The 12350-nt window shown below is 46.7% G+C and overlaps 1 protein-coding gene across 1 annotated transcript; it reads right to left on the bottom strand.

Annotated features, from left to right (window-relative positions):
• Positions 1 to 5792: 5792 nt before the first annotated feature.
• On the bottom strand, positions 5793 to 12315 carry edaradd (EDAR-associated death domain). The gene is made up of 6 exons (XM_068741246.1): positions 12193 to 12315; positions 9098 to 9156; positions 8707 to 8749; positions 8424 to 8536; positions 6672 to 6720; positions 5793 to 6418 (listed from the first exon to the last, which is right to left on the bottom strand). Exons 1-6 carry the CDS (start codon positions 12224 to 12226, stop codon positions 6030 to 6032), a joined length of 687 nt encoding a protein of 228 aa, XP_068597347.1. The 5' UTR covers positions 12227 to 12315; the 3' UTR covers positions 5793 to 6029.
• Positions 12316 to 12350: the final 35 nt, after the last annotated feature.

Genomic DNA, 12350 nt, shown 5'->3' on the forward strand with positions numbered 1-12350 from the left:
GTCAAAGATTGAAGCATCATCATCATCATCATCATCAACAGAGCAAGCTAACGTTGGCTTTTCTTTCTCTCACAGATTCCTGCGGCTTCACCCGTCCACGGTTTTACTATTTCGCTCTTAATCGATAACATGTGGATGTAAATACACGCAAGAAGTTATGGTAAGTATGAAAAAGATGACATCCAGATCAAGAAATTGAAATTATTGACTTAAAAATAGTGGAGTAACTAGTTTTCGTTAATTATTTTGTATATTGTTAAATCTCCTTTGACCACAGAATGTTGACAGCCAGTTGGGAAACCTCTTCCTGGGCGACTCTGCCGTTAAAGGAATCCCAGACGGAGTGCTCGGTGCAAAAGCTGACCTGCAAGCAGGTAAAGGCAAAGACGGCCTTGTTCTTGCTCTCGTTTCGGAGGATTCAACCGCTGCTAAATGACCGGAGGAAACACTGGCTGTGCTTTCCGCTCGTTCCAGAGGCTGAGACGATGGCAGCCACGATACATCTGGACCACCTGAAGAGAAATGACCTCCAGGAGATCCTGCAGGTCCTGAAGCCGTACGAGAGCAACATGAAGGTTGAGACGAAGACGAATCGGGACCCCGGCGTCGGCATTGGCTCGAAGGGATTACGCCTCAGGAGCCCTACAGAGGTAATGCGTTCAGAAAATGGTAGACGGTTTCATAAATGCCTCGTTTCAGATGCCTCTTTTTTTTTTTTATATTACAAATTAGGCTTTTTATTTTGCTGTGTGTGGAAATTGTACTCAGAGATGGGGATGTGAGCCAAAAAGGAGCCGCCGAATTCTGGAATGGATCCGTCTAAAGAGACGGATCAATGATTTTGATCTTATTTATTATCTTGCTTCATTTGATTTAGATTTTTTTAAGTGCTTGGTTTATTTGAAAGAAACCATTGGGCCTTGGAGGAGGCCGAAACGCCGACGTGTGTCGAGATGAAGATTTTACGGGAACATGAAAGCATTTTTTTACATTTTGGGCGCTGCTTCGGTGTGACGCCGTCAATTGAACGGAAACAAAAGGCGTCTCTGTTTCAAGACGTCTTGATTCATGGTTGAGACATCCAGGAAAGGTGTGGCTGGTGTGAACAAGACGCACGCCGGGGACTGTGACCCGGCCTGGAGGCCGGGAGAATGAAATGCAGCCTGACAATGCAAAACAGAAACTCTGTGCATGGACGCACATAAGAAGGAAAATACCCGGCCTGACGGGTTGTGTAGTGCAGCGTTAATATTTATAACATGTTATCGATTAACTCCACTCCTGTCTACATTCTTCCTGGTGGTTTAAAGTTAGCCGCCGCCACACAGGGTTTACCTGCCATCAGAACTGAATAAAAAAAAAAATCCAAACATGACCTGCGGTTTGCGGGACTTTAGAAAACCTCCTGTGGTGAATGCTATGTTTTATTTAGTAGGAGGCATTGAGTAAAGTTGAATTTGACCATTTTAAATATGAAATGGTCTTGGCCGTCTATGATGCCATTACATCATCAGTCTTAATCTATGTGTTTATCACTCTATTGCCAACAGATGCTCAACCTAAGTAAGGATCTGGATGCATCAGCTGAGGCACCCGCTGTTTCCACTGGCAGCCAGAGCGGCAAGCTAAATGCCTTTCTGGGGTTAGGGGATAAAATTAGTGGCCCCACTCTCAATGGAGACCTTCCCAGTCTCGGCAGTCCTTCAGCAGATGTTGGAATACCCTCCGCCAGACTGAACGGAGGCCTAGATGGCGCCGTCAAAGCGCCGAATGTCAGTGTCTCCCCTCCCCAGTTTGACCCTCCAAAAATGAAAAAGGGAAATGTGGGCTACACTGCACCAAAGTTCTCGATGCCAGGCTTCAAACCAGATTTGGATCCGTCTGGTGGGATAGATCTCCCTTCTGTCAGTGGAAATCTAGCTGCACCAAAAATCAATTTGGCAGATCCGAAGATGGATCTGAAGAGTGAAAATCTGGACCTGAATTTGCCAAATGTCGGTCTGAGTGGTCCGGATGGAAATTTGGAAATTCCAAATGCTGGCATTGAGGCATCACCTGGAAAATTGAAGTGGCTGCAGGAAAAATTGCATCTAAAACTTCCCAAAGTTAAAGCATCAGGTGCAAAACCAGACCTCTCCTTACCCGACGCCAGCCTATCTGCACCGACATTCCAGGGGAATCTGGCTGCACCAGATGCGGACTTCTCCCTACCCAAAGGTGACATCGCAGGCCCCAATCTAGATGTAAAATCCCCAGATCTTGAGATTGAGCCCCAAACTGCAGGAATCAAATGGCCACATCTCAGGTTGAAGAAACATAAATTGAATGCCCCGAAAGCTGATCTGAATTTAGATGGAAACCTGAACACACCAGAAGTAGAGGGAGGAGTTCGTGCCCCAAATGCAAATGTAAGTTTGCCCACAGCTGATATTAAAGGCCCTAATGTAGGCATACCAAACACAAACATGGATATAGAGGCCCCATCTGGCAGAATTAACTGGCCTCACCGGAGATGGAAGAAACGCAAAGCTCCAAAAGCTGACCTCGACCCAAGCCTGAACACGCCCGGTTTAAATCTCTCTTCCCCGAACATCAAAACTGACCTGAATGCTCCGAATGCGACGCTGGGTCTACCAAAAGCTGACCTTCCAAATTTGGATGTCAAAACAGAAGGTGTGGAGACTCCGTCAGGGAGCTTAAACTGGCCCAATTTCAATTTGTGGAAACCCAATACTCATGGCTCCCCGCCCGATTTAAATGCAGACCTCAGCACAGCAGACGCTCGCGTCTCTCTGCCAACCGTGGGAGGTGGGTTATCTGCTCCAGATGTTGACCTTAATGCGTTGGACGGAGACATTGGTGCGCATTCTGGTGAAATCAGATTACCGACAGTCAAGAAGCCCAAGTTTGAGCTTTTTGGGCCGAAGGTGAGACCCCCAGTTCCGGATGCTGAACTGAAAGCTCCGGAAGTCAGTGTTGCCCCGCCAGACGCATCACTAAATGCTCCCAACTTTGGTTTAAACATACCCCAACAGGATTTGCATGTTAAAGCCCCATCTCTAGAAACGGAACCGACAACTGGGAAGTTCAGTTTTAAAATGCCCAATCTTAAATTCCCAAGGCGTTCGATCTCGGCTCCAAAGGTTGCAGGTCCAGATCTCGATGTTGACGCTGCTGTTGCTGCCCCAGATGTGAATCTCTCTGCTCCAACAATTGATGGTGGTGTAGCTGTACCAGATGCAAGTCTTGACCTTGGTGCTCCAGGTGTTGAAGGCCCGTCCGGAGCATCCAGATGGTTTAACTTCAAGAAACCCACATTTGGCGGGTTGAATGGTCCGAAGGCTGACTTGAACCCAAAGTTGCCGGATGTAGATGCACCCGGTGTGAATATGAGCACACCTAACGTAAATTTTTCAGCGCCCAAAATTGGTGGTGGGATCGGAAATCTAGATCCCAATATCAATTTGCCAAATGCTGATGTCAACGTTCCAAATGTGCACGTTGACTCACCTTCTGGTGGGATGAAATTTCCTAAACTCAAACTAAAGAAACCCAAACTGCCAAAAATCGATGGTCCTGAATTGGATACAGACTTCAAAACAAACATGGACAAACCAAATGTGGACGTGAATCTGCCAAACGCTGGTATCAATGGTCCTAATGTGGACCTTCCAGATGCAGGTGTCGGAGTCTCGGGTGGAAATTTAAATCCAATTGGACTTAATTTACCAATGTTTGGTTTCTCAGGGCCAAAAGCAAATGTTCCTGATCCAAGTGCTGAAGCTGGCCTTAATTTGCCCAAATTGGATGTAAATGGAGCAAATCTGGATTTACCAAAAGGCGACTTCAACTTGAATGCGCCAAAACTCCCAGCACCTGGTGCCGAAGTAAAGCCCTCAGGTCTAGGTTTGGATTCTAATATGGGTGACTTTAAATTGCCTAATTTCAAGCTTCCGGGCCTTTCGAGCCCGATTGTTAATCCAACAGTTCAGTCTGGAATAAATGGCCCAAATGTCAACATAGAAAATCCGACAGCTAATGCCAACGTCTCTGTTCCAAAGTATTCCAGAGATTCCAAAATAGATGTGGGAGCTCCAAAATTAGATGCCAGTCTTGAAAGGCCCAAGCTGCCTCATTTCAATTTTCCAAATTTTGGTTTATCACGCCCTGACGTAGAAAGTCCGAGTGTTAATCCTTCAGTTGAGTCTGGAATAAAGGCACCAAATGTCAGCGGGGGCAATTTCTCTGTTCCTAACGTAGCGGGAGATATCAATGGACCCAAAATTGGTGCGCAAGCTCCAAAATTAGATGCTAATCTTGAAAAATCCAAATTTAAGCTTCCCAAGTTGAACCTTTCAGGGCCTGGAATACAAACTCCAGAGGCTGGTGCCAGTGCCAAGCTTGGACTCTCACCTGATGTGAAGGTCAACGCTCCCGGTGTCGAAGCAGGATTCGGTTTACCTAAGATCAATGCCTCTGCTCCGGACGTGAAGACCAACTCCCCTCAGATCGATTTGACCGAAGGTAAAAGCACCCCCAAATCTAAGATGAAATGGCCTTTCAAATGGGGACACAAGTCCAGTCCAGAAACTGAAGAGGGGAACGGCATCGACCCTGAAACCGACGCAACTAACGCTGAGATGGCGGTTCCGTCCTTCAAAAGCCACAACCTGCCCAAGAACGTCTTTAACGGCAGCGGAGGAATTGGCGACATCTTTTCCTCAGCGAAGATCGACACCGAGGCAAAGGACTATGTTGTCAGCAAAGGAGTCCGCTTACCGGTCGTCAATCAGCCGTCAATCAGGGGAGAGAAAATCGACATCATGGAGAGACTGAGAATGGCGAAAGAGAAGTCCGCCTCGGCCTCGGGCTCGCCAACTAGCCAGGTCGCACCTGGCATGTCGACGTCGAATGAAAACGAGAAATTGTCGGCGAGCCTCTCCAACATGCTCGTCCTAAATCAAGGAGCGAGATGCTGATTACTTCCTGCAAGGCCGCAGCCCAGACACGTAAATACCGACTCGATTTGTCACTTTTCTGCAGTTAATGCCAGCTACAGTGTCTTTCGAGCGTGGTAACTCTCGGTAACCCAATTTATTATATGTATATTACTGTTATTTATGCAAGTTTCTTTTCTACACGGCTGATTTGGAAACGTTTTACTCAGCAAATGACTTAATGATCCCATTAAGCAGTTTCCAATAAGTGCATTACTTAACCTTAAAGATTTTAAAATTACTTAACCTTAGAGATCTTAAAATCAGAATTGGTGTATTTGTTAATTTTGTGTTCAATAAATGATATAACAAGGTTGGGATTGTTTACTTGTGTAAAGATGGAAAATGCAACAGTCGGTTTGTCAAATACAATTATATGTTAAGTGGTAAACTTTTATGAGTTGGTAAAAATGAGAGTCCAGATGCAGCAGTTTGTAACAAGGCTTTTAATGGACGGGTTGCTTCTTTTCTATTAAAATGACTAAAGCTTCCTGCAGTTTTTTGTATGCGTTTATTTCACACAGAGAACTGTCGGAAAAAAAAAAAGATTCAGTCAAATATATCTGGTCTGCAGCCGCTTCATCTGCCTCGTGGGTAGCGGGTCTGCTGGAGCCAATCCCAGCTGGCTACGGGCGAAGGGCGAGGCACACACCCTGGATGAGGCGCCTGCTCATTGCGGGGGGGGGGGGGCACACAAAAGACAAACGCATGCTGACACTCACACCTACGGACAATGTTGTGTAACCGATCCGCCTACGCTGCATGCTGTTGGAGGAAACTGGAGAGAACCTTCTTACTGCGAGGCAACAGCGCCACCCGCTGCACCAGCCATCCCACCCATCACCAAAGTCATCCATCCTGAAGTGTGTGTGAGAAAAGACTTGACTATCAGAGCATTAGTTTCTGTTTTTTTTACAGTGATACCATGCTGATTTTTTAATTCATATCATCCAGAGATTCGTGGCTGATTTGTGGCCCTGATAGCTAAAACAAACAAAACAACAGTGACTTGTATAAAGCGAGTCGACCTGGTCAAAGCGCTCGTTGCCAGCGCGACGGCCAGTCCTTCTCCATCCAGCTCTGCAGCAGTCGCAGCACATCGATGCGCTGGTAGATGCGGCACAGTTCGGTGAGCTCGGTGACCGTCTTCTGGTTGTAGCGCAGCAGGAACTCTTGGGTGGGGCTGTGGGACAAGGAGCCCTGCGTCCGGTGCTCCAGCAGGGTCAGTTCGTCATAGCTCATCCCCCAGCGACTCGCAAAGTTCTTCCAGTTTTTGATGGTGCAGTGGTTTGGATCCAGTTTGAGACGCAACGAGTCCAGGAGGTCTTTGTCGTTCATGAGGTCGCTGATCTTGGGAGGGGGCGCCGGGCAGCAGCACTTCTCGCAGGGGCTGCCCAGGAGCTGCAGCTCTTTGGGGTAGTCTGAGCGCAGAGAAGCGTCAACAAGGTGGCGTCATTGAGTTGATTACAGCTTTCAATTTAAAAAGGGAGGAGATATTTATTTGTTTGTTCGTCCATTTTTTTTCTGTCTCGCGGGTCACGGGTGTTGCTGGAGCCTATCCCAGCTTGCTATGGGCGAGAGGCGGGATACACCCCGAATGCGTCGCCGCACACAGAGACAGACGGCCATGTTTTTGGAGGTGGAAGCAAACTCCTCACGCGGGAGGAGACATACCTGGTGAGATCGAGGTCGGGCAGGTGCATTCTTCAACGTCTTCAACAGGCTGCAAACATTTAAGACACAAATGATTAAATGGATGAATAAGAAGTTGTTTTATTTCACAAACCTTTGAGTTATCTTGCTAACAGACAGACAGGCAGACACACAGACAGACAGACGCCTGCAAAAACGCCACCTCCTTGTCGGAGGTAAAAATGGCTGCCTTTGGGCATCACCTGCATGCTCGAGGAGAAGGTGGATGCATCATTCCGCTGAACACGACTGCGTTACTCTATACTTTTCAGCAGTATGGATGTGGCAGGTGCAAGTGTCTATAAATCATGTGCCTTAAACGGCTCGTGATGAATGATCCCGGGCTCCTGCAGGTTCGACATGTCTCGACAAAAGCTGCACCAAGACCAGAGAGCGAATTAAGAGGCTAAGCCTGCAGGGATAAATCGTTTCACAGCACAGACACCGGACTGAACGGACCAATTCTGTCTGTAAACTCTCACTGTTCTTACTGTCTGTTTAATCCGAATAATTCTGAGAGAAAGAGAGCGAGAGAGTGACGGGGATGCTCTCTTCGCCTTCAATGTTCCTGCTCTGTCATTAGCAGAATTCACAGCTGCACCTTGTAGTTCAGTGGAACTGAAAACCGCATCCTGCATGTTCACAGGGTGAATAAAAAAATGCACATAGAAGTCTTATTACTTATTGCATTGAGTTTTTAATGAAAAAAAGATCCCATTCGCTTATTAATGACACGTCTTTGATAGCAGTTACTGAACCAGTGTTTTGTGTCAACTCCTTGTTAGCAACTTTTAGCAAGACTTTGCTAATTGATATTATTCTGGCTCTTCCAAGATTAATGCTGCAGTAGTGACTTTAGTAATAAAGTAAAACACTCTATTGCAGCAAAACACGCTAAAGCCGGGGTCCCCAACCACCAGGCCACGGCCCCGGTACCGGTCCGTAAGGCATTTGTTACCGGGCCACACAGATAGATTGCTAGGCTAGCAATTTTATGAAAGAAAGAAACGTGAACATGAAGGACAGAAGCAACTATTGAGACCACAACTTCAACAAATGTTTTATGGTGAGTAGATATTGGTGTAATAATTGCTTAATATTTATTACAAGTGTATTATATAAGGTTTAGTATTTACAGGAAGACGACTGGGCGCCGCTGCGCTAAAGCAGCGTTGAAGCTAACGGTCGCTCTCGCTAATATTAGCAAAAGTCTAGATAAATATTGCTGTATAGACGGCATGCCTGCATCAACATGCTAGATGTATGTATACAACAAACGTTTAATGATTTAGGGTAAAAAATGTTTTGGTTTTTCTAGACTTTTTTCACTGCAGAGAAGCCAGTGAAGAAGAACTGAACCCACGATGATGTAGCGCAGTCATCGAAGACTTTAAATAGCCTCAAAAGAGAACAAACCATGGACAAATGCCGGTCAAATAGTTCTTGAAGGCTGAGCAGAAGTGCCGTTGCCATAGCAACCACCGAGAATAAACCCGTCGTCTCAAACTCTGGCAGACAGAGAAAGATCTGGAAAAGCGTGGATGAATGAGAACGTGTCGAAAGACAAATCTTGACTCGGCACATACGAAACCAAGTTCCGTGAATCGTTTCAACGACGCCTCAGACACCCGGCGGGATTCGGTCTCAAGACGGCGATGAGGGAAAAACGACTCGAGCGTGGGCTGACGTGTGCACACATGCATCAAAGGCGGCAGCGACAGAATAAGACCTGACCTGTCGTATTCTGTCTGAGGAGGAGCTCAGGTATCGAGACGGCATGGAGCTCAGGTGGAGGGTGACGGCGTCTTCTGGAGGAATGTTACCGACAGCGTACTCGTATTTAAATACTGTAGGAACAACAACAAAAACAACAAACACATCCTGCTGTCACAATAAGACTCGTTCAAGGTTATAACACGGGTAATTCCACCTCTTCATCTGCATGCAAACGGCTTTTATTCTGCATTCTGTAGGTGGATGCTTTGTAAAACGCGTTTCTGTGTCTTTCTCTACGCACCATGGCGATCCGTCACCTGCACCGGATAATTGGCCTCCAGGGACTGCGAGAGAAACGAGATAATATTAGAACGTGAAACAAAGCTGCGAGACACAAGCTCGCCTGTTCTGCAAAGTCTGTTCACGGAAACGGGGCAACTGTGGAATTAAATGACTGTCTCGTGCGCAGAGGCGGGACAGCCTGCTGCAACCTGTTCCTCAACGGGCCCCGAGGCGCGAGCCAATCACGGCACGGCTTGCGCAGTCATTTCACCATGTTTAACAGATTACAGTAAGTCTTTGCTTTCTGAGGAAGAACAATTAGAAATCAGCGCTAAACAAATGAGCCCAAGACAAGTTGAGGCATTTCGAACAAACACGGCGATGGCGGAAAAAAAGATTAAGGCGCTCACAAATTCGGCCACGAAGCTGGTGGTGTCTGTGTCCTCCACGGGTTCAGAGATGGTTCCGTCTGTTTGGGGGGGGGGGAAAGGGGACATTTTGGATGTTACGTCCTTCCTCATGTTGTTGATGGAGAGGGACAACAAAACAGCAGCACTATGACATCACAAAGTTTTTTTTATTTCTAAATCAAGAGTAGCATAAAGAAACATCAAGACATGGTGGAGGGAAAAACATATGACAATTATGTAGACAAATATAAAAATAAATAAATAATTAAATGCAAAAACGCGCCAAAATCCCGTCCGCATCCCTCCGTTCACCTCTCCACAGCAGGAAACAGAACTTCTCGTAGCGTTCCGCGTCATGCCAACGGCGTTCCGGAATGAAGCGAACCAGCTTCCAGTCATGAGGAAAGACAGAAGTTAAATACTGCCGGGCAACAACATGACCTCTTAAATCAAATGCCTTCTGCACGGATAAGGAATACTTTTAACAAGCACATTCACGGATGAGTTGGGAGAGCAGCACAAAGCAGCTTTTCAGACGCTGAGAATACCAAGACCCGGCCTTTATCGGGCAACGTCACTGTGAAGCCATTGTGCCCAAAGGCCTCCAAATAAAGGCCTGCTTTTGCTCAATCTTGGGTTACACTGGGAGACGATGAAACTCAATATCAAATTAGGATTAAGTGGCGCGGCCGCTTCCTCCATGATGCCTGTGAGGCGTCGTTCGCCTGAGAGAGCAGTCGGGTATGTAGGTCAAGGTGTCGCCTGCCGACGTGGGTTTGAAACGTAGGACCGGTTCTGTCTTTTGGATTACGTCCTAGTATTTTTTATTTAGGGCGTTTACAGTCATCGGCTGCGATGTTAACGAAAATTTCAAAGTGATCCAAAATCCAGGATCTCTTCTGGATTCATCACCAAAGTTTAATCACCTGTTCCAGGTAACATTCCCAACATTTCCAGAAAATTTAATCAAGATCCGTTTGCACCCGACTCTCTCCCGTGTCTTTTGTGATGTCATCGGTGACGCCATTTACTGCCGTCTGTTGCTTTTACGCTTCCGGACTCTATTCCAAGTGTTGGCTTGTTTAGAGCTCTTTAAACGGCAGCTGAGCTTCCATTCTGGAGCCAAACGTGAGAGACGTGATCCACGCCTTGCAATGAGGGTCCATCGACGTGGATGGGCAGGGTGGCGGCGTCTCAAAAGCGAACCCTCACGTCTCAAACTAGTGGAATCGCTCGTATCAGAAATCCTGCAGGCTCTAATCTGAAGACGAAAAAAACATTTAAGCTTGTAAAAACAGAACCCCTTTCTGGTTTCTGTGCTGAAACGACCAGAAGTCTCAGTAAACACGCTGGATGTGTGCACGGTCGGCATCCCCCTTTTATCTACAGCTGCATTTAGCATTAGGGCTCACAGCCAGTCGCCAAAATATCAAGTGCAAGTTGAACCTCGGATGAGCTGAGCATTGTTTCCTCCTCTCTGGGAATGCAGGGGCATGTTGCTGCACGCTCCGGATAAAGTTCAAGAGATGAAATATAAACCTCTTCATAACACACCGCTTAGGGCCATAATTCCACAGGTGAACCCACCTTTTCTACATTTTGGCCACCCATGTCTTGTGTGAAAGGATGAAGCACAGTCTTTGTTCGGAGGCGAACGGCAAAACCGCACCGAGTCCAGACCGGCACCGGTGAAAGTGTGTGTGTGTGTTATACACCGGTACACTAATGCGTGTGCGAACCCTTTAATGACAGATTCAGATTAGAGTCGAATGGATTAGAAGTCATTATCGACTCGCCCTCGCACTTCGGCTTTAACCCCATGACTGGAAGCTGAATTGCAATCTGCTGAGGTTGCAATAACAAGCGTCCCTGTCAGATCTAAAGTTACGTTATCTCTGGGGCGGGGAGGGGGGGGGGGATATTAAGATATGCAGAGATTACAAACTCCTGTTGATCACATGTTGGAGCTCATGCCCCAAGTTCAGACGGGGGTGAAAAGCTAACGCTTTTATGTTCGAGGCTACAGTGGAGCTTTTAGTTCATATTTAAACTATGTTGGGGGCACGGGGGGGGGGACGGGACATGTACTGGAAAAAAAGCAAAATTGTTTTTTTTGGAAGCTAATTCAGGCAGTTCCAAACCCATCCATCCATCTTCAGCTGCTTATCCAGGGGCAGCAGCCTAAGCAGGGAAGCCCAGACTTCCCCGGCCACTTCCTCTAGCTCTCCCGGGGGGGGGGGGGGTCCCGAGGCGTTCCCAGGCCAGCCGAGGACGTAGTCTCTCTAGCGTGTTCTGGGTCTTCACTGTGGTCTCCCACCGGTAGGTGACCAGTTCCAAACCCTTCTATCACATACTAGTATAATAAAAAAACCAAAGTGTATTTCTATTAGTAGCAGCCAATAAAATCCCACTTGGGTCCAAACTCTGAGCTGCTGACAGTTCAACAGTTTCCATGCTGGAAAGGACGGGCGTGATGAAAGAGGAGACCGGAGGCACCGAGGTCCGGATGCTGAACGTTCCCTTTCTTCCATCGTCTGCCCACCAGGACGAGCCAAAGCGTCCAGCCTTCAAAGTCTAATTCATACATTTAAGACATTTCCGGTTAATCTGACCCGCCCTCCGCAGGTGCTAAAGGTGCGACGGAAGGTTTAACTTTAACTGGTCAATTCTGACCAGTCAGAGGTTTCCCAACTGGGAAAACTGGAGCATTATTTTTTTTTATTCCGACTAATTAGGATATAATCTGTCCCATTTGTTGTTAATATTTATTTTATTCCTTAAATTAAGATGATATTCATAACTAGGTTCACAAATGTGCTGCAGGTAACGGGATTTAAAGTGTAAATTCCATTCTATCGAGGAAACCAGTTTTTCTCCCAAATAATCAGCTCAATCGAATTTACAACTTTCTGAATAATTCTCACAAACTATAAATATTTAAAGTGGTAAAAAAAATGGATTTTAGTCGTTAGAACAAAAATAATAAGTCGCATCAAGGTGAAGCGGAGAGGTATAAATAAATCGATTACCTGCTGTAATAAAATAAACACTTTTAATACCCACAGTTTTTGAAGACACGTGAATGCTTCACTCACCGAATGGCTCCTTACACGTCCTCAAGATGTTCATCTTTCATGTAGGGAGCAGAAGAAGAGTCCGGATATAAACTCTGCGGCCGATTGAAAACTTGACTCAGGTCGGAGGAGCGCCGATGCCAGCCCAGCGGCGGCGGACCAATGAGGCTCCTCGGTCC

The sequence above is a fragment of the Brachionichthys hirsutus genome, chromosome 7, assembly GCF_040956055.1.
Source record: "Brachionichthys hirsutus isolate HB-005 chromosome 7, CSIRO-AGI_Bhir_v1, whole genome shotgun sequence".
Taxonomy (NCBI): domain Eukaryota; kingdom Metazoa; phylum Chordata; class Actinopteri; order Lophiiformes; family Brachionichthyidae; genus Brachionichthys; species Brachionichthys hirsutus.

Coding starts and splice junctions, on each gene's coding strand:
- edaradd (XM_068741246.1), bottom strand. CDS start 12,226: ATGAACATCTTGAGGACGTGTAAGGAGCCATTCG. Junction 8,750..9,097: donor CCAGCTTCGTGGCCGAATTT/GTGAGCGCCTTA, acceptor TTTCTCTCGCAG/TCCCTGGAGGCCAATTATCC. Junction 6,419..6,671: donor CCCGACCTCGATCTCACCAG/GTATGTCTCCTC, acceptor CTCTGCGCTCAG/ACTACCCCAAAGAGCTGCAG.